Below are 26,853 nucleotides of genomic sequence, written 5' to 3'. Positions count from 1 at the left end.
TGTATCTCTATTTCATATTTCTTCTTTGTGCTAAATTTTATGTGTTGATCTTTTCATTGTATTCTCCTTTTAATGTCCCAATACAAATCTTTTTCGTTCTTTCCACTAGTTGTCTTTCCCTGTCCTCCTTTATCTTCTCTTTCAGTAGTCATATCTCTTGGTTCTGTTTTTCTCCCTAAAGAATCAGAAAAGAAGAATGAACCAAAGAAGCCTTTAATAAGGAGATTTTTTCCAGAAGCTTGGTTGTTTGACTTGGTTTCTGTGGGGTAAGGATGATCAAAGAAAATTGATGTGATGCTTTGGGACCACTAATTAAGATGTTTGAGAAAGGACAGTTCACTATGGTGCTCATTGCCTCCAGTTAGGTTCTCTTTTATGATTCCAATGCAGTCTGAGAGAACAAGGAGTGTCTGATTGCTGTAACTGACTAGAAGAGTCTTCTTTCAGACATTTATCATGGTGCCCAGTATGTGGATTGGTTTCTTGTTAATCCGCTTTGTTCACAGGAATGTTCAAAGAAATAAATCTAGCTGTGTGTGTGCTTCATTAGCTAAACACTTATCAAGTGTAATAGTATACTAACAGAAACATCCCTGCACTCATGTACCAATTCATATGGGCAGTAGAAAATATTTAATTTTACAGTAATAGCTTTTTGAAACATTTTAGTGCTGGAGGTTTATATTTCGAATACATTGGCATACTAGTAACAGGAAAACCCAGATTACTTTGTAGTCCCTAAAGTGAATCTGTACTCCTTTTTAAGCTTTTAAAGTTAGTGTCAGTTCATCTTTTCCAGAAAATATAGTAAACAAACAAAAGATTTCCTAGCACACTTACCAGCCAGCCTGCAAAACAACTGAATTGCCCTGTCTAACAGTTACATTAAAAATAGAGGGTTTTGTTTGCCCACATTTGCAAATACATACAAAATCCGCAGTGCCCATGTCAAGAGTCCTCTGTATATACTGTGGTCCTTACTCAATAATTTTCAGAGCCTACACAGAAAATAGCTTATGCAATCAAGGGGCCCCAGCAGATATTAAAAACTCTGCAGCTTTGTAAAATATTAATTCGATTTATTGTTATACATTTAGGCCATTTGGCCCTCCCTGGATGTCTAACCAAAAATCTCTCACGTCCTGCCTTGTTTCTAGGATGCATAAACTAGTGGTTTTCACTCCTGGAATGCTGGTGAGTGAGCATCTAATGGTTTTCACATCCTAGCATCAAGGCAGGACATTGGGATTCTAATTGGGGGTTTTCAGCCAGACATCCGGAGGGCAAATGGCCTGCAGGTATGACACTAATTCTAATTAACATTTTACAACATTGTACAATTTTTAATATGTATTAGGGTCCTTGACCGCACAGACTATTTTCTGAAAAAGGTGAACACAGCCTTTAAATTCCTGCCTAAGAGCTGGCACTACAAGAATCCTGCTATTGTCTTTATTAGCAAAAAAGCCTGTGCTGATTTAGTTAATTTTATTACTGGCTGATTTTCTATAACATCATTGCTAGGATCCACCAGTAACCATCCACTTGACCAGTGAGAGTGCCTTTGTCTCATTAGACAGTAGAATTACAGTTGGGATGGCTTAGATATGCTGTCAAGCAAAGTCTGGCGCCAGTATTGATGTGAATATTAATCAGAGAGCGGTACAGAAGGGGTCTTTCTGGTTAGCAATTTAATAGCTGGTGAACATGTGGTGTCTACTGTACTTCTGTGCATGTAAAGCCAAATGTTTGAATAGAATGTTGGAGGTTTAGAACCCCTGTCTGTTTATTGCTGTCTTGTCCTTGCAGGAGAGATTCACCCTAACTATTGGTCTTGACCATTTTCTAATGTACATACAAAGAACACAATACAACATTTTGCATTTGTTACAGGAGCAAGAGGTCAGGGGAAATCCTCCAGTGGGTAAACCTGTTCCAGTGACTACTGTCTGAGAGGGTATATTTCCTCACTCAACCATTCCCTTTTCTATACAAAAATAATAATAAAGTTTTAGTTTTTTTATGCAGTTAATCTATTATGGGTTTTATTGCTATGTATGTCTTCATTGGGAAAAGACCCTTGCTACATATCCCAGAGACACATCAAGAAGTGAGAGGAAGGCTTCGCAAAGAGCCAGAAAAGCCCAACTTTGACAGTTGTCATAGAAACAAGTATCCCTGCTAGGAGTTTGCTCCTATACTGCTGTTCCAGTGACTGCTGTGAAAATGTAGATTTTCATTATCTTTTGAAAGTGAAAATATGAGTGTGAATCTCCCTAACGGTTACACAGGCAGCAATTAAACCCTGAGCCCCCTTGTTCTACTGAAAACTAAAAGAAATGTTTTGGCTGGAGTTTCATTTTAAAATGATGCCATTAAAACACCATGTAGCAAAACAGTATACAAACAAAAGTTAAATATGGCCAATTACTCATATTAGTATATTTATTTAATATAAGTATGTTACACATGTTGCCTAGGTAGTCCTTTAAAATACTCATGTAATGCTTCACTTTTAAAGCTTTGTTTCTGCACTGCATTGCCACATACCGTTTAAAATGTATTGTCTTAAAGACCTTTAGAGCATGTTATTGATTCTCCATTAATGACATTGTGCCAGCAGTTTGTTGCATTATAACTAGCGTGTATTCATTGGCTCTAACAGTTTCCTGTCAATTACAGCCCTTATGGAAGCACAGTGCTAAACCTGACCACTCCGGATAGTATAACAAAGTTTGACACTGATGTCTTCTGCTTGGGAAAGTCCGGTTTTGGGGAGATGAGTAATGTTATGCTCACGACCTTCAAGCCTTACTTCATTGAGCTGACCATGCCTTATTCAGTGGTCCAAGGAGAAACATTTACTGTCACAGCACTGGTATATAACTACTTAAAGGAATGCATGATGGTACGTGAACCTGTGGTTTTCTGCTATTGGGCTTCCTGGGCAAATGGAATACCAACGAGGGAATGCATTTTTTTCTATAACACTTAGTTACACCTGTCTATTAGATTTCATATTATCACTGCTCTGCATTACATTTCCAGCTCTGCAAATTGTACTTCTTTCTGTTTTCCTTGTGCTTTGAGCCAAACGGGTAATGTCCAAACTTTGAACTATACTGAGGTGGTCCATCTGGCAGCCTGTGGAACCTTCTTTTGTGGCCCACAAGGTTTATTTAATATAAATTAATATTGTTAGCAGTCAACAGTAACATTCCCCAAATTGCTTTTATTTAAACCATTGTTTTGGATTATGTTGTTAAGACCAAGCTATGTATATGTATGGCTATCCTAATGTCAGATGTTTCACATTCACAAACTGCATATATTACTGTGCATATCATGTAAATGCAAGTTGCTCTGTTCTTCTAGCATTCATCAGAAATGTATTAGTCCAGGTGCTTGTAAGGTGTAAAAGCACCTGGACTAATAAAGTTTTAATGAATGCTAGAAGAATGGAAATGGACAGGGAAAATTTAATCTTTATTTCCCTGTAATTGCAACCTGTTTGAGGAGCAGGGAAGAGCTCCAATACCTGTGGTTTAAACATGGCCTGTCACTCAACCTGTGGTAAAATCGTGGTCCTTTTAAGTGGAACACCACTTAACTATAGAAGTGGCTCTGGTTTCTCAGTGTTCTCCATGCTTTATTTTGCTGAGAAATTGCTTAGAAAAACACCCCTAGAATTTCTGGTCGTGGCCATCTTGAGTGAGGGAAGATAGTTCATGTAGCATTTACTTTATGGAATACATCTGTTCTTAGCTCAAGCATGCATGCAGGAGGGTGTGCTTAGCTGAGAGAACCCCTCCTTCCCACCTGAAGACCCCTTGGATGTATGACATCATTTGCCTAGGCATGAAAACTAAGAAGTAACTAAAGAAATGTAAAAAGCAGTTTAAACAATTAAAATATGATATCTTTTCCTATCTATTTACTAATGCTAGCAGCATAAGGATTCAAAACAGTCAATGTTAATTGAGAGAGTGAAGTACCACTTTAAGCAGGAGTTGGGAAATGGCCACCTATTCCGCTGTATGGAAGCCTGGAATTTTTTCGTAGATTTATAAAAAGGCATCATCTTATTCACTAACCCCTTCCAAAAGGTTAAGGAGAGTTATTGTAGATTTTTTCCAATATAAATTAAGAGCTTTTTGGGCATAAAATAGTGAAAGGCTAAGCAGGGTATGTTGAGCCTTAGTATGTGCCAGCTCCTCCACCAGGCCTAGGAGACAGATTGAGAAGCAGAAGACTCTTGTAATGAACTGCAATGTTTTGGTCCAGAAACCCTCTACCTCCGGATTCATGTCCAAAGTTATCTGGGGAGCGATGCCATGTGAGCAACGGCAGCACTCCGCAGATACCTGCGGATAGATACTAGTCAGTTTAGCTGGTGTAAAGTAAATCCTATGTAAGAACTTAAAATGTATCAGTCTATCTCTGGCTGATACCAAATGAGCAAAGGGGAAACTCCACCTATTATCCCAATCCTCACCATTTAGATCCGGTACATCCTCTGCCCACTTTGCCCTGCAGCAGATTACAGAGGGTGGAGCAATTGGGAACAGCTCTTTATACAATTCTGACAATGATTTTTAAGTGAGTAATCTAATAGTATATTCTCAAGTGTGGAAGGCCAAGTTTCCACTCATACTGAGCCAAACTGGGCAATAAGGGAGTGCTTGAGTTGCAGGTATCTAAAAAAAATAAGGGTTATGTACATCAAATTTAAGTTTCAATTCATCAAAAGGAAACAACCTGCCTCCCTGGGTTATATCTCATAATCTCTTTACATCTTTCATGGCCCAAATAATGGGATCTGGTATGGATGCAAACTGGGGAAGTCGGGGATTCCACCAAAGCAGCGAGGCTGGGGAAACTGAAGAAGAGTCAGGTGTTAATATAGTTTGCATACCCAGGCTTTGATCGTGTCCCACATTGTTTAGTAAGAGGAAATTTGGCCCCAGCGCCTCTATACAGTAAGAGTCTCAGACTCTTGTAGGAGCCCAATATTACTGCCTCTAGGACTGTGGGCGACTCCCTATCATCCCCAGAAGCCACCAGAGTGCAAAAACCCCCTGGCCTGCCAAGTAGTATTTATATAGATCTGGGAGGGCAGAACCACCTTGTCCCCATGGTTCCTGAAATGCTCTGAGTCCAATTCTGGGAAGGGAGGAAAGAACTAAATAGACCATGAACACAACGAAAAAAGGCACGAGGAACTCATGTGGGCGAGTGGCGCAAAAAGTAGAAGAAAACTGGAAGAATCTTCATTTTAAGGAGAATAATTTGCCCTAAAAGTGATAAAGGAAGGTTCTTCTTTGCCTCAACTTTCTTTTTAAAAAATTCTAACGGCTGTAAATTTAGTGAAAAACAGTCAGCTACCCTGGCAAAGAAACGGACACACAGATAGGTAAACTGGGTAACCCACTGGTGTGGTAAGGTACTATCTGCAGTAGTTCTAGTCCTGGGGTCTAGGGGCAAAATGATCAATTTGCTCCAGTTCACCCTAAGGCCAGAAAAGGTTGCAAAAGCATCTAATATATGGAGTACTGCTCAAAGAGATCTTTAAAAAAACAGGAAGTCGTTTGCATACAGTGAAACACATTCTTTGATAGGGCCCATTTCCAAAGCGAACACCTTAGGGGAGAAACAGGAAAGGATAAAGGGAACATCCCTGTCTAGTTCTCTTACCAATGGAAAAGGAGGAGGAAATGGAGGTGCCAATTTATAGGGCCATCATGGGGTGGCTGTAAAGTAGGGAGATCCACTTGCAAAAGTTGGGTCCAAAGCCCATCTTATTCAACACCAACCTCATATATGCACAGTACACTGAATCAAATGCTTTGGTGATGTCTAGGACACCACCACCCTGCTGCCAATCTGGGCATGGGAAACCTGCAGGTGTGAAAAGTCTGTGGATGTTAGTATCAGTGAACTTCCGCAGCAATAAGCCTGTCTGGTCAATGTTAACAATGGCAGAGATAACCGTGGACAATCTAGTGGCCAAAATTTTAGTTGAGATTTTAAGATCTGCATTGAGTAAAGCAATGGCCCAATAGGAGGAGCATTAAGTGGGGTCTTTGCCCGGTTCAGGTAGAAGGACCACATGTGCATAGATAAGGGTAAAGTGCCATGTTCAAAACAGTAAGCATATAAAGAATGCAGTCCAGGGACAAAAGTATCAGAATATAATTTGTATCATTCCATCAGGTCCTGGTGACTTGTTTGGGTGATAGGAGTTAATTTCCATGTCAATTTCATTTTAGTGATGTCCCCTTCTAGCCACACCCTCTCCTTAGTAGTCAGAGAGGGCAATGGGAGACCAAATAGATAATAATCCAACTCAGTAACGTCATAGGAAGGAATAAGGGTATATAAAGCGTAATAGTAATCCGCAAAAATGGCCATAATGCCTGCTGGGTCCATAACCAGTTCCCCAAGTGGAACTCGCACACACGGACTGTTAACCTGAGTTCTTTGTTCAGCAACCAAGATTGCTGGTAATTTACCATTTTTACTTCCTTTTTTGAATAGAGACTCAGTCTTATGTAGGAGAGATGTGTGAGTCAAGCCCGCAACATGCAAAGAAATCTTACGCCTAGCTTCCATTAAGGCTGTATAAGTCATATCATTAGATACAGTCACATAGGCCTCCTCACACCTTCTCTCCTCATGCTGCAGTTCCTTGTATATTGAATTGTAATCCTTTCTGGTGGATTTAATGGCAGAGATATAGGCCCCCCACATAAATGCTTCAAACACATCCCAAACCACCGGTTCCTCATCTGCGGAGGGGTTAGTTGACCAATAGGTAGACATAGAGACCTCAATTTGCTGAATCATCTGTTCTGGCTGCAGCCACCCCAGGGACAACCTCCACACATCTCCCCCAATCTAAGTGGCCAAGGAAAGTGATAGGGGCAGTGGATCATGATCAAATAGACCACCAGAAAGGAGGTAGCTTGAACAAAATTTAGGAAGAAGGTGGTGGCGAAGGCAAGGTCAATCCTTGACACTGTTTTATGGGTAGCTGATAAACAGGAGAAGCTTTTCAAAGTGGGTTTTTTCCATCACCATATTTCAGTGACTTAGGCTGCAGAGGTCCACGAGCATAAATCAGCTGAAGAGGACCTGAGTGGATTAGAGATATCCAACTGTCCATCTAAAATAGTATTATAGTCTCCAGCCATAACTAAAGGGAGATGCATAAAGGGTGCTAAATCACTAACAGATCATATAATAATTGTGAGTGAAATGGAGGGGGTACATAAACACAGGCAATAACCAATTTAGTTTGGAATATATCTAAGACCAATACCAAATAACATTCTCCCGGATCAGAGATCACTCAATGGATAGAGCAATGGATAGACTTAATAAATGAGGATGGATGCACCTCTTGCATAAGAGGAATAAGAGATGTGGAACACCTATTGTATCCATGGCCTTTGCAAAGACAGTACCTTACTTGTCAGGGCAGGAGCGGTGGAATGGACAGGCAGGCCTAATGGTAGGGTCATGCACCGACTGACGACAGCCACCACCCACAGACCAGAGTCCCTCAGGGCGCGGAGTCTAAGCCCAAGGCTGCCTTTCACCAGGGCCCCTGATGGTGGGGATGGACTTGACGCAGCCAGGGACCAGGTCGCGGCCCCCGAGTAACCCCAGCTGCGGTAATGGCCACCACAAATGGCGTATAGCTGGTGGGGACCAGATGGGAAACGATAGCGTAGTCAGACAGGATGGGTCGGTAACAGCGGGACAGACAGTACAAGACGGTAGGCAAGAATACTCAGGTCACGAGCCGGGTTCAGCAATGGAAGGTCAGATAAAGGGATAAGGCAGAGAATAGTCTAGGTCAAAGCCGAGTTGGTTTCCAGGAGAACAAAAGAGTAGAACCAGAGCTTGCTGCAACACAATAACACAGGACACGAATGCAAAGAGCAAATGCAGACAACAGGCTTAAATGTGATCAACCACACCCCTCTGGAGGAGGGACCGCAGAGGCCTGAAAGCATAAAAGGCTCCCACCATGCTTAGCAGAAACCTAAGATGGATGCCAGCACATGGAGAAACACAAACACTGAGGAAAGGTAGGACCTTGACATTACTGCCATCCAGGTGAGTCTCCTGTAGAAGTACTACCTGAGCATGAACAACCGTCAGGTACTGAAACATAGTAGCCCTCTAAATCTTGTCATTTAGACCCCTGACATTCCATGACAACAGTTTAAATGACATATTGTAAATATATTTGGCAGAGCCAGATATCATGACCACCTAGACAGCTGTGCTGCCATCTTCTGGGGAATAAATGTAGACCCAAAGCAATAGAGACAAACAGTATACTCCCATGAGGAAGAGCCTGGAATTCTGAGAACTACAAATACCCTGCTGTAATACCTAGCTCAACAATAACTGGGTATTCGTCTTAAACCCGTAACCAATCTGTAATGTCCTAGGCCATAACTAGTCCACAAAAAAAAAAAAGAGAAAACTGTAAAAACTACAAAAGGCACACTCTTAGCTTTCATGTAATCCTAGGAGCTCCAAGGTGCAGGATAAACATCAAGACAGTAACATAGTTCTCCACTGACCTCATATTACCTGGTGGGAAATGAGAGCCAGAGAAGAGTTCAACAAGAAACTGAAAGTACAAACAGCAGCCATATTTATATAGGAATCTGTAGGTAGAAAAACAATGGAGTATAGTGCCCAACAGTGGACAACTGATGAAGTGGAATCCACCCTTAGGCCTATCAAGGTGAAGGCATCTTTAAAGAGCATCCAGCAATTCGCTGGCTTACTAGGGGGGAATCAAAGAATTTTACACTGTGTTTGTTTTTTTGCATTAAAATTCAAAAAAGTGTATTTTTTCCAAAAACATTGCATTTGAAAAATCGCTGCGCAATTACCATGTGACATAAAAAAATTGCACCCACCAATTTATTCTCTAGGGCAGCAATGGGCAAACTACGGCCCGCGGGCCGTATACAGCCCGGCGGACCTTTTAATCCGGCCCGCGGAGCTAGGCTCCCGCTAGGCTCCTCTCACAGTCCGCCCTGAAGACCTGAAGACCGGTGTAGCATGAAAATCTGTCTCCTATGAGGATCTGTCCCCCTCGACGTATCTGCGCATGTGCCGGAGATCGCCGATCGGCTGCTAATGCCTGAAACTGGCACATGCGCAGATACGTCGAGGGGGACAGATCCTCATAGGAGACAGATTTTCATGCTACACAGGAACAGCGCGGGAACACGGCGAGAGGAACGCGCGGAGCAAAGGTAAGTGAATTGACACAGGGGCGACTTGGGGACTTAATATGGGGGATGAATTATTATGGGGGATGAATTAATATGGGGGATGAATTACTATAGGGGGGATGAATTAATATGGGGGATGAATTACTATATGGGGGATGAATTACTATATGGGGGATGAATTACTATATGGGGGATGAATTACTATATGGGGGATAAATTACTATATGGGGGATGAATTACTATGGGGGATGAATTACTATATGGGGGATGAATTACTATATGGGGGATGAATTACTATATGGGGGATGAATTACTATGCTTACTATGGGGGAATATTACTATACTTACTATGGATGACACATACACATCATTCATCTACTCTTGGTCCGGCCCCCGGGTCCAATATATGAACCCATTGCGGCCCTCAAGTCAAAAAGTTTGCCCACCCCTGCTCTAGGGCCTCTGCTTTAAAATATTGATTGTTTCATGTAAACAAAAAGTGTCTGAAAAGGGTTGGTCTTCAGGTGGGTAATAAACATCTAGGTATAGTTTGTAAGTTATCCTTCTGCTCTTTTTTCTCTTTTCCCCTCTCATGGAGTACAGGTGTTTGCCTCACTGTCTGATCTGGGGGATCACTCTATACTCAAAAGCAAGAAACAAACAAAGTGTATCTGTGCAGATGAATCAACCAGCTTTACCTGGAATGTGACTGCCTCTAATCTAGGTGAGTTGGTCACCAGTGACTTCATGTCTGCTAAGAAACAATTTTGGTTTCATCTTGATGAGATATTGTGAAAATGGTGAGGGAGTGATGATCTGGAATTGTGCCTTGGGGAGGGATGGATAAACTGGAATTTTAAGAGGGAATAATAAGTAACTGGTCTAGAGTTACATACATTTAAAGGTTCAGCCCATGCAAACGTGATATTTGAGTTATAGTGGAGCTGGATGGGCTGAATCAGTCATGACTCCTTTCTTCTTTTAAAGAGAACCTTCCCTCAAAAATGAAAGTACTGCTCATCCTCCTCTAACAGATTTGAATTTTTTTTCTTTTCTTCAGGGAGCAGGTACCTTTTTTTGACAGGTACCCGTTCCCATGTCTTCAATACCCAACTAGTTGGGAATAATGATCACTTGGTCTGCCCACCATCCCCACCTACCCCCTTGCCTGCAGCCTTCTGGAACACCCACCTAGGAGGCTACAGGGTCAGTCTCACAGTGCTGCCATGCCTGGCGCACGCACAGTGGGGGGCTGGCTGTGAGGTATCAGGAAGTCATAGTTGGTTCCCAAATCCAGAATGGCAGCACCGAAGATTAGAAGCCTGGCAAATAATGGACTTCATGGACTGGTGTCTGTTTCTTAAAAGTAAGGAAGTACAGTATTTGAAATGACTTTTCATTTTACAGTATTGGACTTTTATTTTTTTTAAACCAGAGTAAAGTTCCACTTTAAAGCCTAAGGGCCCTTTCACATGGAAAGGCTGCACTCAGTTCAGCAGAGCAATCTTTGAGCAGATCCCCTGCTGAATCAGAGCTGAACAGGATGGATGTGTTTTTTTTTACATCCATGCACATTCAGTTTGTGTCCACTTTTTTGTGGCTGGATGTAAGTGGCCTTGTGTCCATTTATATCAGGCTACCTCTGATCCATCATGTTTATGTTTGGAAAAACGGAAAAGAACATAGTTCTTTTCCATTTTTTTTTTGTACCTGGACAGACTAATAGGTAATTGTGTGTAAAGTGACGGCATCATATGACGTCCTCCCAGAACGTGCCCCCAGCGGCATGCACCCAGCACTGTCTATGATCGTTGTGTCCTTTGGAAACCGGTGATCACATGACATGGTAAAAGGCCAATCACAACAACCCTTTACCATGAGATCATCTGTGTCCAATTAAAGCTGATCACCATGTAAATATAATTGATGGTTATCGGCAGTACTTTCCTCATGCTGTCACAGCTTGAGGAAAGTACTGCCGATACAGAATGCATGAAAGTAAAAACCTTGAGCTGTTAAAACCACTTTAATGGATAAGTTTGCCTTTCATAACATTGTAAGCTCCTAGGAGCAGGGCCCTCCTATCCCTCTTGTAATGAACTGTATTGTTGCTGTATTGTCTCCCATTTTATTCTAAAGCGCTGAGCAATCTGTTGGCGCTATATAAATTTTGTATAATAATAATAATGTTACATGTTACACTCATATTCAGGATGTAACATGTAATGAAAGCATCAGCCCATCTCGTCGTTGATCCCTCGCTTTGACACCTATCAGGAGATCTTCTCCTCCCTATTAGCTGTCAAATTTTAAACAATATGAATGTGCGGGGCCCTACCCACCCGGCCATGTCACTCATTTACAGTGTTCTGTGAATGAGAAATTACAAGTCCCGACAACCTTAGAAACTGTAAGCTTGAAGTTCTCAATGAACTACCACAGCGCTGTGGAGCACCGCGGTAGTTCATTCAGTCTTCCTGTCAGTATATCTGCTTGCTTTTACATCCCATATAGGCAAGCAGATATACTGACATATCTGCAGGAGATCTGCATGGCAATGCTTTCCAGGCTCCTGCAGCAAAAAATAATAAATGCACATTTTTTTGAATTGCAAAGAAATGTGCATCTATTATTTTTTATCAAAAGATGAACTTATCCTTTAAAGCCCAACTCCAGAAAACTTAAGAACTGGTAAGCTGCAATACAGTAAATGTTTCATTTTGGGTCTAATACTGCTTTAACCCTTGCAGTAAAATCACAACCCCATTGCAATGGAAAATCTTCACATTTCCCATACTTGGGCTCTAACAGTTTCCATGATTTCAACCCACTAGCATTTTCAGAAGGAAGTCTTCTCATTACAAATTTGTTTTTAAATTCTAACTGTTGGTTTTTCGTTTATCTTTGTTAAGGAAACTTGAAGGTCCATGTAGGCAGTGGTTCACTTCCACTGGAAGGGAAGTGCACAGAGCAACCCCCCAACTTGGACAAAGACTACCAAGAAGATAATATTGAAAAAACAATATTCGTAAAGGTAACTAAAGCAATGTCCCTTCAATCAAATATAATGCTTGTTTAACCACTTGCCTGCCAGGAACGTGTACCCCTTCGTGCCCAGGCCAATTTTCAGCTTTCAGCGCTGTTGCACTTTGAGCGACAATTGCACGGTTATGCAACACTGCACCCATATGAAGTTTTTATAATTTTTTTCACACCAATAGAGCTTTCTTTTGGTGGTATTTACTTGCCGCTGGGTGTTTTATTTTTTGCGCTATAAACAAAAAAAAGCAAAACTTTTGAAATAAAAAAATTTGATTTTCTTTGTTTCTATTACAAAATCTTGCAAACAGGTATTTTTTCTTCTTCACTGATGTGTGTTGATGAGGCTGCACTGATAGACAGCACTGCTGGGCACTGGTAGGCAGCACTGACGGCCACTGATGGGTACTGATAGGCGGCACTGATGAGGTGGCGCTGATAGGCGGCACTAATGAGCTGGCACTGATATGCAACAATGATAGGCACTGATAGGCGGCACTGATGGGTGGCACTGACTAGCGGCACTGCTCGGCACTGATGGGTGGCACTGATGGGTGGCACTGCTGGGCACTTGTGGGTGGCACTGCTGGGCACTTGTAGGTGGCACTGCTGGGCACAGATGGGTGACACTGTTGGGTGGCACTGCTGGGCACCGATCATCAGGTCACTGATCATCAGTGCCCTGATGATCGGTGCCGATCCCTCCTCTGACAATTGCCGGTTATCAGCAGTACTTTCCACACGCTGTGACAGCGTGAGCAAAGTGCAGCCGATAAGCGTCAACTGCATTTACCGGTAATCTGCTGTGTCATTGGTAAAAGGCCACTGTGATTGGCCTTTTACCATATCATGTGATCGGCTGTGTCCGTAGGACACAGCAATCACGGAGATCATTGGGTGCGTGTTCTGGGGGGACGTCATATGACGCCCTCCCAGAACTGGCTGGCCTCAGTGAAGGCTATCTGTGGTCGGCAAGTGATTGAAATTTGTTTTGCTTCAGTTTTGATGGCATATAAAACTGTTGACGTGTTTTGACCATTATACTGACTTGTCCCACTCCATTTCCTTCTGAGTCTTTGTTGACATTCAGACTTTTAATTACTTTAGTTGCATGTATTTAAAATTACAGGACATGTTTTGAGTCTAAAATAAAGTAGAACTCCAGGCAGATATACTGTAAAAGACATAAATGAATACAGATCCATATTCAATAATACATCAATATGTGTATTTATCTTAAAGTGTTACTAACCCCACAATGGTAAAATCAGTCTGTATATGCAGTAAAGCATGCTTGTTATACTCACTATGGAATCTAAGGGGTTAATCCTCCACATTGTGTAAAAAGGCTGTTTGATTCTGTCTTCTCTGATTGTCCCATTCTTCTACTGTCCCCAGTTCATCTGCTGATAGTACAGACCTCCAGGAGTCACATGCTCAGTTTAGTGTGTATGGCTAGAGAGTTTTTCTTTTCTTTAGGAGGGTGCTTGTGATCAGCACAGGGCCAATCAGCACTGTCCAGACAGAAGGTAAGGGGTTATGCAGCCTCATAGGACAGTCAGAGAAGAAAACTCTTCCTACAAGATTAACCAGTGCTCAGCTGGACACTGGTAGAAGTTACAAGACTGCTATATACTGCTTATAAGAAAAGGTATTTAGCAGTTTTTATTTACTTAAACAATTGCCTTTCCATTGTGTGTACTGTAGGAGACTGGATATAGTGAATGCAGGGTCCTGGGTTTAGTAACAATTTAAATGCATACAGCATAAGTACTGGAAATTGAATTGCAGTCACCAGTACAGCAGAGATGAGACTGGTAGAGAAAGACGCAGAACAGGAAGCCAGTCGGTTGTGCTACAGTGCTCACCTGTGAACAATGCACATGCTGATAGGGGAAGAAATCAGAGGGACAGGGGAGAGATGAGCTTACAAGTCTGCTGTATCTCTTTTTGTTGCCAATCACAGGGGGGAGGACAATATCCATAAGTGTTACTTAACTGCAGTAATGAAAAATTTTCTGTCCTGATAGACAGGTCTGTACAATATGGTAAAGCTGTGTAAATCTCAAGACTTGATCTTGCCAAAATCATTTGGAAGGTAGCTCTGGTCTCATAAATGAATGTAGGTGTTTGCTGGAGCTCAGCTTTAAATACATTTTACTTATAACAAAAATATGTTCTTTTGTTTTTGGGCGAGTATACATTAAAGGAAATATGTGTTTTCTGTATAATGTATTTTAATCTTGTAAACATAAAGTATCACTTATAAGAGCACATTCACACCTGCGAAGAAGCCCTACACTAATTACATGCGAGAACCCCAGCAGGGGTTCCTGGCAATTAACTGCAGAAGGCAGCCTCATTGAAATCAACAGGAGACTGCCAGCTCCTGCAGCTAATCATTGCTGCTCACATGTAATCGCTCATGCAGCGATCACCTTGAAGTGATCGGCCCCGAACGAGGCGGTCTGCTCCTGACCACTGCACTCTGTGCGCTAACAACATGCCTGAAAGTATTGAAGTAAGTGGATAACCAAGACAGGCAGACCACTGACATTTTTTTAGAAGAACATCACAGCAACAACCTCCATGTTTCTCTGCTAAAGGGGTTTCCATTAGGTCTGACACGTCTATTTGATTGATTCAACTGCACACATAATATTAATAGTATTATTAAATAATAAAGGTTTTCATTGACTATAAGCCATTGAATTTTCTCTGAGGAGGTTTTATTCTACATCTATAATTGTATCCATCACCTTTCAACTAAAAAACAAATGATCTGCTAGATACTGATTTTTATAGATTCGGAGCAACATCTGCTATTAGAGAGATGGTTACGTGACGCAAATATAATGTAGACAGGGATGTAACAAAGAATGTAAATATAATGAATCTTCTTTTCCTTACAGTTTTTTTGGAAGATATAAATGACAGTACTGGTAATCCTGTAATTTTCTGTTTTTTCTCCAGCCTTCTGGACTTCTGCAGGAAAAGGCACATATATTCCTCCTTTGTCCATCAGGTAAGCAACTTCTATTTAAAATCAACTTATACTGACTTACTTAAAGCCTAACTGCCACCAAAGCTTTTGTTTTAGATAGAGTGAAGATGAGTCTGAACCTCTGGATAGGGTTTTATTGTATCTTTGTCTTTATTCGGGAGATTTTACCCCATTTCCTGTCAAGTGAGTAAGTGATAGGAATCTCTTCTAACAGAGAAAGGTTAGAACTTCTTATATTATGATTGCTGTCCCTGTCTTACTGTGCTGTTTACAATTGCACCACCATTTATTTTATGGGCAACACAGGAGCAGAAAGTCAGGGAAAATCTTCTCAAAGTTATCTAAAACAAAAATAAAAAACTAAGGTTCCATTTACAGTTGTGCAACTTCAAAATTGTGCACTTTTCTGTGCGACTTGATGCGACTTTGATGTGACTTGTGCTTTGACAAAGGATGGATATTTGTGCTGTACAAAGTTGCACATAAGTCTCATGTATATCATTCATGTGACTTTCATGCAATTTTGGAGGGTTTACATTGAAATGTATGGCTCTCAAGTCGCCTGAAAGTCAGACCAAAGTAGTGCAGGAACTGTTTTGAAGTCGCATAGATATAAATGGTACTCATTGGGAAACATGGGGTGTGGCTTGTTATGCGACTTTGTACCCCAAAGTCACATGACATGTCACACAATTGTGAATGGTTTCTAACAGAAATGTTGCTTGTTCCCCATTCTATCCTAAGCTAAAGAAACACTTTTTAGCCTGAGTTAGGCTTTAATAATATAGCAAAGAGCGAGGTTGCTTAACATCAACTTTAACCAGTCAAAATTATTTTAAAATGAGTCTGCTGCATCTAACCTAAAAGCTGTCGTTCGATTAGTTGCTAAAAGATGGAACAACTTAATAATCACATTTTGTTTTTGGTTCTTGCTGCATTTTTACAGGTGACAGCATCCGCACAGAGGTGGTATTAAATCTTCCAGACAGAATTGTTCCAGGCTCAGATGAGGCCCTTGTCACTGTATTCGGTAAGTAAAACCTGCCAGAACAAACAAAAAACACTATACACATTATCTTAAACATTTTCAATCATTTCAATGGAAAAGGCTCAACTCAAAATTTTAATAAATTGTGATCCATAAGGATCCTAATATTCAGCTGTGCAAATGTTATTTTAAACTATGATTTCTTAAAAACCTGTAGATTTGGCCAGTGATGATCATTCTAGCTCAGTAGATCAAGTTTACTGCAATTCATCAGTAGGGATGAGCTCAGGTGTGTTCGGATCTTAGTCTCAACCCACCTGAGCTATTCCGCCAGGAAGCTGTCACTGCACAGAGCCAATCATAAGCAGCCAAGGCATTCCATCTCCCACAGCCACACATATATGCTCCTTGTATACGTGTGGCTGCTGGGCTGGAAATGCCACCGTTTCTGTACAGTGACAGCTTCCTGGCGTAATAGCTCAGGTGGAGTTGGACTAGGATCTAACCATGCCTGAGCGCATCCCCAATAATTGGTATAAAAGCAAGTCAGGAAAGAGGGTGGTGATCAATGCTAGTGCGGGGGTGATTCATTTAAAGGATAAGTTCACCTTTGAGGTAAAAAAAATGTGCATTTATTTTTGTTCAAAGGAGTCTGTAAAGCATTGCACCAGCGATCAGTAGATCGCTGATGCCATACAGCTCTCCTGCAGACCTGTCAGAATATTTTCTAGCTGTACGGGATGTACTGCCGAGCAGATATTCTGATAGGAAGCTTGAATGAACTACCATGGCGCTCCACAGCGCTGTGGTAGTTCATTGAAAACTACAAGCTGACATGCCAGGACTTTTAGGCACTCATTCACAGAATTCTGTGAATGAGCGATGCGGCCATGTGGGCGGAGCCCTGCGCGGCCATGTTGTTTTCAAATCTGACAGTACAAGGAAACTTCTCCCCGTACTATCTGTCAGAGGGAGGGGGGCAGCAGGTGCGGCTGCATCTATGGGGACATGTTATGTGTTCCACTCTAAAAACGGGTAGAAAATGTAACACATTCCAAAGGTGAACTTTAAAGTGGAACTTTAATTAGAAAAGTAATTCTTGCTAGATCACTTCAGGCTGGGCCCTTTTGGTGATATAGCTATGTAAAAGCATGAGTCTATACTGTTTAAAATGTAGTAATGCATTGTCTCACCCTGCTCTGCACATGCTCAGTTGCTCTCCATTTTTAGGCACTGTGCCAAATTTGTAGATGCTAATCTGCGGACAGTCTAAAGAATAAAGCGGAACTAAACCCATCGATTTACCAGTTTCAGAAATCAGTTACATTCCCAGCATGCCAGTAATGCTAACTGTCACATTTGCTTGTGTTATCAAACTGTCAAACCATCAAATTACTGGTATTATAACTGATCATATGTGCAGACCTATGACAGATCAAACAGATGCAAGCTTCTTTGTCTGTAAAGGATAGGAGGGTTTAGTTCTGCTTTAACTGCTGCACATGGCTCTTTGCTTCAACAAAATTGCAGCCTCCAGTAAAAAGAAACAGGAACAATGCTGGAGACAATTTACAGCACACACTGATTTTGGTAGCATAATTATTAATGTGGAATGTGTGTTCCTTTCTAAAGAACATTATTGTTTATCAATTGTTATGAGTAAAGTTCCACTTTAAGATTGAGGCAGAGCTAAGTCAGAAGAGAGTGCCTAATAGTCTTGCTGTACCAAAGTTTCAGTAAGAGGGAATTACAGGAAAGAATACAGAACAGGTTAGCGAGAAAATGTTAGCCTATGTAATGGAAATTGTATGCAAAAGAGAAAAAAAAGCATTGGCATAAGAAATTGGCACACCACAGCTAGCACAGCAAAACTATACTATATATGTAGCGCTAGCCACATGGGGGCCCTAGTTGATGCTTGTTCCCTGTCATTCCCCTGACCTTGAAAGCTCAGCTCTTCTGACACTCTAGGATGAAACATGTTCATTAAGGACAACAATACCCCTGTGGCCGAGCAAACAGACACTGTTCAGATTTACCACAACAAATCACTGTATTGAATAAATGATTCATGCTGGTAGTTAAACAGAATAATCTCAGAAATTCACTCTGGTGCGACAGAAATAGATTTGACGACAATATTCTGACAATCAGGATAAAAATCTGCATGTATAACTAGTTAGCTATAGGAGTTTAGAAATGTTAGAGTATAAGTAGGTAATTGCACTTTAAATAGTGTGGTCCGGTTTTAACATTGGCTGAAGGGGGAGAGACCTAGAAAATGGTCATCTCCCTCTGGACCACTGGACCGCTAAGGGAAACACTCCTGCTTTATACCAGTGCAAAGATGGAGTCTTACTCAAGCAGATTCTCAAACAGTTATTAGTGAAATAAGACCAGTTCAGATTCTAGGTGTAGGGTGGTATTCGCTAGCACGTTGGAGCCAGTGGGTGATGGTAACTCTTATAAATCTGTTTCCAGTGGGTGATTGGTTGAGGTAATTATAGTGATGTTCCCAGTTATGGTGTCTGCATACACTGCTTCTAAACAGTGAAGTGACAGAATGTAAGGATTTTGACATCTGCCCACTCACCAATCTTGGTCTGAAGGCAGCCTCCGTGGGAACAAGACAGTCAGTAAAGGCTCTGCAGTCTCGCTGCGATGTCAAGTTGTCAGCACAGCGAAACAGCAGCAAAAACTTGGAGATGGATTTTGAGGTTTTGAAATGAAAATGAACAGCTGCTTCACCCAATCTAATAATCTGCAACATAGCTAGGCAGAGCTACTATCTGGAGCATTGCCGTGACCGGCTAGGCCTCAGGGGTCTGCTGTGATTGTATATAGGGCAGCAGCCTCCACCCATCCTGTGAGGCACACCAGGTCAAGAGAACGAGCCCGCTGATTGCAGTCAAATATATAGGCTCTCCCACAATTCTCTTTGCTAGGCCAGTGTTCTGGCATGTGTAGTTCAATCAGCACTTAGAAACGCAGTGTGTGGTGGCAGCGGGACTATAGGTCCCAAGATCCTCTGCTGTGTCTCAGGAGATTAGCTCTCTCTTCGCTGCCAGCAAGTGATGTAATTATCTGAATACTGGGCACTGGGGGGAAATGCTTAATTAATAGTTCCACTTGTCAGTGTCCCTTGGGTTTCATTATAATATAGCTGGCACCTAGCTACAACCATTTCTAGTAATTATTTACTTTTGCATAGCTTGTTGTGAGGTGCTAAATGGCTGTCCTCTGCTTCTTTTTATATATAATTTGTAGTTGCTTCCCCAGTACTACATAGCATTGTTTTTGAAAGATGTGGTTGATTTTGGTTAGTCCCCTTTAATAATAAATAGAAATTCTGAAAGCATTAAAAGGTTCTTAACAGAACCTAATGCTTTAAACTTACTGTTAAATGAACATAAGCTTGATGTGGTTCAAAGGCTGAAGGTTTTTTACCTTAATGCATTTTTTCAGCAAACCCTTCTGTATTCTACTCCCTGTAAACTTTGGCTTTTTCTGCTCTAAAGAAACATCATAGAGCCTCTCAACCTTTTCACCAACAGTGCAGAGTAGAAAACCACTCCACTACCAACATAGAATTGTGCTGCTTATATCTGTTTTGATCAGTTGTTTGGGCTGGGATGTAATGCGTCATTTTACACTTGCAGTTCTTTGTATTCTTCTTGAACAATGTAGCCTAGCCTCTAAAACCCATCTAGTTTTGTTGGGCCAAGGTTGCACCAAGCCATTACTGGGAAAAGTCAAATAGTTCCCAGTAATGGATAGCATTGGATCTGGTAAGTGTGGCTAAGTGCAATCTGGGGGGGATGTTCACCTTCATAAACTGAGGGTTTCAAACCTCTTTAAATTGCTAGGTTTGGTATCTTATAGTAGGACAGGGATCTTAGTATGCTTTTGAATGTATTATTGGCATGTAGGCAGGTGCAGTCTGCTTTCTACATTGTAGGTGGAGCCCGACCAGAGCGGTATCACAGCCTGGAGAGGAATTCATGAGAAACAGTTTCTCTGTTTTCCTGGAAGCAGTGTTTCTGTTGGATACACTGCATGCAGGTGACTTCTGGTGGCCATCTTTGGGTCAGCTGAGTCTTTATAAATTCCTGCCATTTTATGAAGTGGTAAGGATAAGGAAAGAGCACCCACCTGTCAGGAAAAGTGATAGCGGCAGGGAAAGGTTCCTGAAGAGTAGGGACAGGCTACGGACTCGCAATCCTGTACTGCAGCCTCCCTTTTGGGACTGGACCAGCCTGGCCAGGTCCACACTCTGCAGACAGACGGTGTCAGTGCATCTTAACTCGCTGCCTCTTTGCCTCTCTGCCAAGAACTGAACTGAGTGTTACCCTTAGCGTGACTTTCCCTCTGGGGTTGTTTGTAGTTGACATTTTGTGCAATAAAGGTTCTAATTTATCTACAACTGGACTCTGTGTCTTTTCTGCCACATCCCATTGCTCCCATTCACAGGCAGCCATGACATATGTACGTAGCACTAGTCTCTTGAGAGCCGATGGCATTGGGCCCCCCTTTACTTCCTGCATTGCCAGGCAAACCAACATTTTCCACTTGTATCCAGACACAAGAACAGTATGTGGCTTTGTTTTATATATGTTTTAGTTTTATTAGGGAATTTAACTTGGTTAGGGTAAAGGGTTTATAGGATGCCCAACTTGATTGCAGAATTACAATTGAGGACAATTTCCTTCTCTAAACTATTACAAAAATGGCAGGAATGTGACTGTGTTCAAGCTATGACAGTCTTTAACAAAGCTCTGAGTCCCCTTGAGTGAATTTTTAGCAAAGTCCCAACTTGCAGGAACTCATAGTCCCCTAAGTGCACAAAATACCAGCCCACTTGGCTATGGTATCTGATCCAAGGACATTGGGTAAGCTATGCACTATCCCCTGAAGACTTTCCAAGAACTTGCATCCAGCAGACTTCTCCCTTATAGGCCCTAGGGGTGTAGAGATACTCACACTGTCCTTGTCCTGCAGCTGTTGCTAGGACTGCTTTCAGGCCTTCTAGCTGGGCTGGTTCCTCTCCAAGCTATGCAGGCTCTCAGCATTCCATCTTCCACCCAGCTCCCTTGCTGGCAGGGCTCTGTAATATTTATGGGCTGGTCTGCCACACTGCCAGGCCCCTCTGCCTGGGATTGGTCAGACATCCATAAATATGCAGCTCAGACCCTCCTCACCTCCACCTACTGGCTTCTAGAAATTTCTAGATTAGGGGGAGGTACCAGAGGACTGACCTGTAGAGCCTTTCAGCGTGACCCGAAGTAACCCTATCTCTTAACCTAAGTTTCTATAAGCCTCTAGCTTCCCTAAACAACTATGTACACTAGAGGGAGCTACACATAATTATGTAATTATTACTAAATACCTGCCTCATTCTTGTATGTACTCCAAATAATGAATTATCAACTCTGAATATCACTTGACACGGGTTTGTGCAATTTACAATCTTTGTGAAACGTATTATTATTATTATTATTATTATTATTAGCATGATCATTCTGTGTTTTTACATCAAGCTTGTTCTTTTTAGGAGATCTGATGACCAGTGCCATTGCTAATCTGGGGAAGTCTATTGCTCATTCAACAGGGAGTGGGGAGCATAATTTAGTGACATTTTTACCAAATGTCCAAATAGTAAAGTATCTAGAAGCTACTAATAAACTGACGTCTAAGATCAAATCTGAGGCCCTCACCCACATAACTAAAGGTAAGTTACCATGAAAGCATTCCAAGGCTAAATATTTATGCATACAAGTCTGTTTCTGCACCTGCAGTATATTGTTCCTGAATTGTGCTCAGTATTTTGTAATCAGAGCTGAGAAAAGAGAGCAGAGAGTTTACTACAGAACACTTTAAAGTGGAGTTCCACTGAAAAGCAGAAGCTCCACTTATTTGCCTCCTCCCCCCCTCCATTGCCAAATTTGGCACCTTTTGGGGGTGAGCAGGTACCTGGTTCAGCCCCCTCCTCCCTCCCACAGTGTCCTGGGAACTTTCACAGGCTCCAGGAGACTGCCAGACCAATTAGGAGGTGCAGCATGACTCGCGCATGTGCAGTGGGCACCATGCTGTGAAGCCGCAAGCTGTCACAGCCTGCTGCCCACAGTTGAGATGCCAGCACCGTGGAGGAGAGAAGGGGAGAAGGGACGGAGCGGGTGAGAACATCGCTGGACTCTGGGACAGGTAAGTGTGTGTTTATTAAAAGTCAACAGCTACAGTTTTTGTAGCTGCTGACTTTTAATAAACACAAAAACGGCTGCAACTCCTCTTTAAGTCTAGGTTGACACTTGTGCGGTGCAGGACACCTCATGTGATTCACACATTTTTTCAGGTGTTTTTAATGTAACATTGACACCCGTGTGGGAAACGCACAGGATTCATTGAGCTTCCAGCGTCGCATTAGTGTGAACCAGGACTAAGACTCCATTCACATATCTGCGTTTTGAATTGCGGGTAGAATTGCCACGATTCTGCCCATGATTTCAAAACACGCTGTTAAAATGTGAAGTTGCTCATCGGCATGTTCACGTGAAAATGCAGAACTTCTTTTGGATGTCTTGCATCGCCAAGTTTTGTTTTTGTGATCACAGTGTGTCTGTCCACCCGCGATTCAAAATGCTGATATGTGAACAGAGTCTAAGGGTCCTTTCACAAGTGCAATTCGATCAGATCTGGGACCTTCTGTCACTGGGAGTGAGGTGGCAGAGGTACGCTGGATGGGTGGAGTGGGCAAAGGCTTAGCGTTGTCCCTCCTAAATGTATCAGTGGCAGTCAAGGTGTGCAGTGGTATGGGACAACGTGTTTTACTAGGACTCCTTATACGTGTTAATTGCATACAGTGCACAGCTCATCTCTAAGTCGGGAGCCACCCAAAGGTTGATTTCACCTGAACGGGCATATTTGAGCATGTGCAGGAGAGCTGCTGCATGTGCAGGGCAAGTGACTCTGCCCCTTTCTGCCAGTGTAGCCGAAAGAAGCCATGTGGGTTGGAAACATGAGCTGTTTAGCAGCATGTAGTCGGCCATGTTTGCCCACCCCTCCTCACAGGTGCGCCTGCAACAAAAACGATTGAGTACGGTTTGTGATACTTTTTATTTGCACTAATATTCACATTTTCGGGACAAGCTTTTGGGGCGTACCCCCTTCTTTTAAGGTCCTGACAAATGGCGGGATAAGCAAAGGGCTACCCCTCATTTCTTCTCTGTGGCATTAGCAAAATAACAAATGGAATAGTCTTTGTGGACATATTGTGAGGTAAATGAAGGGGGAAAATGTGTCTCCTGAAGGGCTACAAAATCAGCCCCAAAAGAGCGGTGCGAATTAAAGGCCTTAATATGCTTAGAAGGAGAATCAAACCCCTGAACATTATGAGACAGTAATCGGATGGCCCCGCTGTTAAACCGTTGGGGAGACATGGTCAACAACTGATGCACTATATGTGATGAGAGCTATCCACTCCCTGAGCACAGGAACTATCCAGAGTAACCAGGAATAAGGACGGCTGACCCTCAAGAAAAAAAAGAAATAGTCCGAAAAAAAAGAAGTGAAAGGAGACACTCGGAATACACAAATCCTCGTGTCCAGTAACAGTTGGTATTACACATAGTAATATAATCAAACCAAACAGTAAACCAGAAATGTCAAGACTAAAGCCCTGTAAAGGAATGGATCTACGCAGAGAAACAACTCAGGGGAGAGTCTTCCAAATCTAGGAGGCACCAAAAATAACAAAAAAAACCAATACCAACATAGTGCAGTATTAAAGTAACCGAATCCCACAAACACCATAGTCAGCAGACGGACATATCGCAACATCACAAATGGTTAAAAAAAAAAAATTGTATTACCGTACCCTCCCCCTCCTCCCACCTACTCTTCTCCCCTCCCCCACTCCTCCCAAAACAACCTAACAGTGGCGACTAATGTTCCCAAGGGAACCACTGAGAAGCCACCACATGCTAGTAGACCACATTACAAATCAAAACTTAAACCTCAAGAAGTTTTTTTAGGCGATTTTGTCTTCCTGGAAGTTGAAGGAGACCACAGTGGTGAAAGTGGCAGAGGACGAGAGGCAGTTCCTGATGGAGAATGAGATGAAGGATTATGGGAAACAATGCCTAGTTGAAGAAGTCCTTCACCTTCATGAAATGTAGAGAACCCATAAAGTTTTCCATTATAGGTAAATTGTAGGTGAAAAGGGTAGGCCCACCAATAACAGATATCCCTCGGCACTAAGTGGGTCCACAAATACTTGTATTTTATGTCCCGCAAGTACCAACTCCAAAGTTTCTCTACTATATTTCATGACCGCTTCCTTGGCCCGGAAAAAATGTGATTTAACAATAACATCCCTAGGAGGCCCCCCCCCTCGTCTAAAGGGGATTAATGCTCTATGTATACGATCAATTTCTGTATGAAGATCATCAATTTCAGGCATCGCAGATCGCGTGAGCGATTGGGCGCAGCTAGTGAGCTCTTTGATTCAGGAAGCCCTCGGATACGGAAATTATAGCGTCTAGCGTTCTACAGATCATCAATTTTAGAGTAAGCTTCCTCCAACCGATCCTGTAAGTCGGTAATCATATTGGAATTTTGGGATACATTGTGGACTGTCGCATCAACTATAGATTCAATACTGTCCAGGAGTTGGCCTAATTCCTGAAAATCTTGCTTTAGGTCAGCCGCCAATCTAGTAGTAGCTCTATCCAATTCGCGTTGCAGTAAATCAGAAAAACGGGCAATTGGGGTCGCATCTCCTGAGTATTGTGGTGGAGCCGGAGGGAGTGCTGGTGAGTGATCAGGGCTATCAGGGTCAGGTTCCAAGCCGCTGCTCTGACTAAAAAAGATAGCTGCCATCTCATTACCTAAGGGAGAAGACACAAGGGAGTCTTGGCCTAGTGAGCAGGCCAAAGCCTGAGACTCAGGTTTAATAGGGCTAGGAGGCGATTGGGGGGGGCGTTGAGGGTCACTCACCCCAGTAGAAGAGGCCACCATTGCCCGATCCCGGCCAGTAGCTGTAGTAGGGCCAAGTTTTGCCCGCTGAGGGAGAGGTGCTGACTTCATAGATGCAGTGGAGGCCGCAGGAGCCGAGCCGGGTGCCATCTTAGCTCTCCTGCTCACCGCAGGGATTGGGTGCTGGGAGCCGTCACTGCTCCTCCCTGCTGTCCGTCCTGGCATAATTGTAAAGCTCCAGGGGTCTGGTCCCGGACTGGAGAAGATCCCGGTGTTCATGGGGCTCGGTGCCCAGGTACTGGATTATTCAGTGCCGGGGGTGTGCGGAGCTAGTACCAGACCATGCATGCTGGCCGCCCACACATCCACACTCCACTTCTCTTTTTAAATGCCACTATTGAACCCATGTTTTTTTCTGACCATCATCCAATCTCACTCACCTTAGCCTTTTCAGACAAATTCTCTCAAACAAAGATCTGGCGTTTAGACTCGTCACTTCTAATGGATAAATGCAGAGAAGCTGCGATTTGTACGTGTATTCGTGAATATCTCCAGGAGAATGGCACCCCTGGCGTCAACCCACTGATAAAGTGGAAAGCTCACAAATGCGTTATAAGAGGGGAACAAATGGCTAAGGCTGTTTCTAGGAAATGAAACAGGCAACCATCTCAAGTTTGACTGATTGCGTCAAGACTTCTGAAATGGCCCATAAAAAAGCACAAGCCAAGGAAACCTTTCAGCAAACCTTGCGGATATCGTGACTCAGTTTGAACAATTTTACACAAGTCCGTACAACTTACCTTCTCTTGACCATACCTTTGCAAACCCAGAACTCCCTTCATACAGCAATCTGGACTTAAACCCATCCCGATTGAGGAGGGTAAAAAACTTGACTGCCCAATCTCCTTGGACGAATTCGAGGGGGCAATCACATAACATAAACCTGGGAAAAACTTTACTGACATCCTGGCTTCTCCTTATTTGCATGCCTTCAACTCCCTTTCATGTGCTGAACCATCAACACACAGAATCCTGTTTAGCACATATTACAGTCATTCCAAAAGAGGGCAAAGACCCAGCTTCCATGGCCAACTATCAACCCATATCACTCTTAAACATGGATGTCAAACTTTATGCCAAAAATCTGGCTAACCAACTGATCCCGTTACTCACTTCTATCATCGCCAAGACCAAGTAGGCTTTATAGCAGGCAGGGAATCCAAGGATAATACCATCAGAGCTTTGAATTTACAATATTGGCTGACCACCTCAAACCATCAAAGGTTCTTTCTGTCTTTTGGATGTGGAGAAGCCATTTGACAGAGTGGCCTGTGACTACAGTGCCTTGAAAATGTATTCATACCCCTTGAAATTTTCCACATTTTGTCATGTTACAACCAAAAACATAAATGTATTTTTTGTTGAATTTTATATGATAGACCAACACAAAGTGGCACATAATTGTGAAGTGGAAATAAACTGATAAATGGTTTTTAAAACTTTTTGCAACTAAATATCTGAAAAGTGTGGCGTGCATTTGTATTCAGCCCCCTTTACTCTGATACCCCTAACTAAAATCTAGAGGA

General features: G+C 42.4%; 1 protein-coding gene across 1 annotated transcript in view; it reads left to right on the top strand.

Annotated features, from left to right (window-relative positions):
• LOC149451735 (alpha-2-macroglobulin-like protein 1) overlaps positions 1-26,853 on the top strand; it is a 222,347-nt gene that overhangs the window by 144,677 nt on the left and 50,817 nt on the right. The window contains exons 18-24 of the mRNA XM_089690237.1: positions 182-266; positions 2,683-2,908; positions 9,870-9,990; positions 12,179-12,300; positions 15,279-15,330; positions 16,256-16,339; positions 21,849-22,025. Coding sequence (XP_089546363.1) covers positions 182-266; positions 2,683-2,908; positions 9,870-9,990; positions 12,179-12,300; positions 15,279-15,330; positions 16,256-16,339; positions 21,849-22,025 — 867 coding nt within the window. The remainder of the gene's footprint in view (positions 1-181; positions 267-2,682; positions 2,909-9,869; positions 9,991-12,178; positions 12,301-15,278; positions 15,331-16,255; positions 16,340-21,848; positions 22,026-26,853) is intronic.

The sequence above is a fragment of the Staurois parvus genome, unplaced genomic scaffold (genome assembly GCF_062004578.1).
Source record: "Staurois parvus isolate SC_StPar_1 unplaced genomic scaffold, SC_StPar_1.0 ptg000525l, whole genome shotgun sequence".
NCBI lineage: Eukaryota > Metazoa > Chordata > Amphibia > Anura > Ranidae > Staurois > Staurois parvus.
The sequence above is the reverse complement of the archived record's forward strand: the minus strand, read 5'-3'. Positions and strand labels throughout refer to the sequence as shown.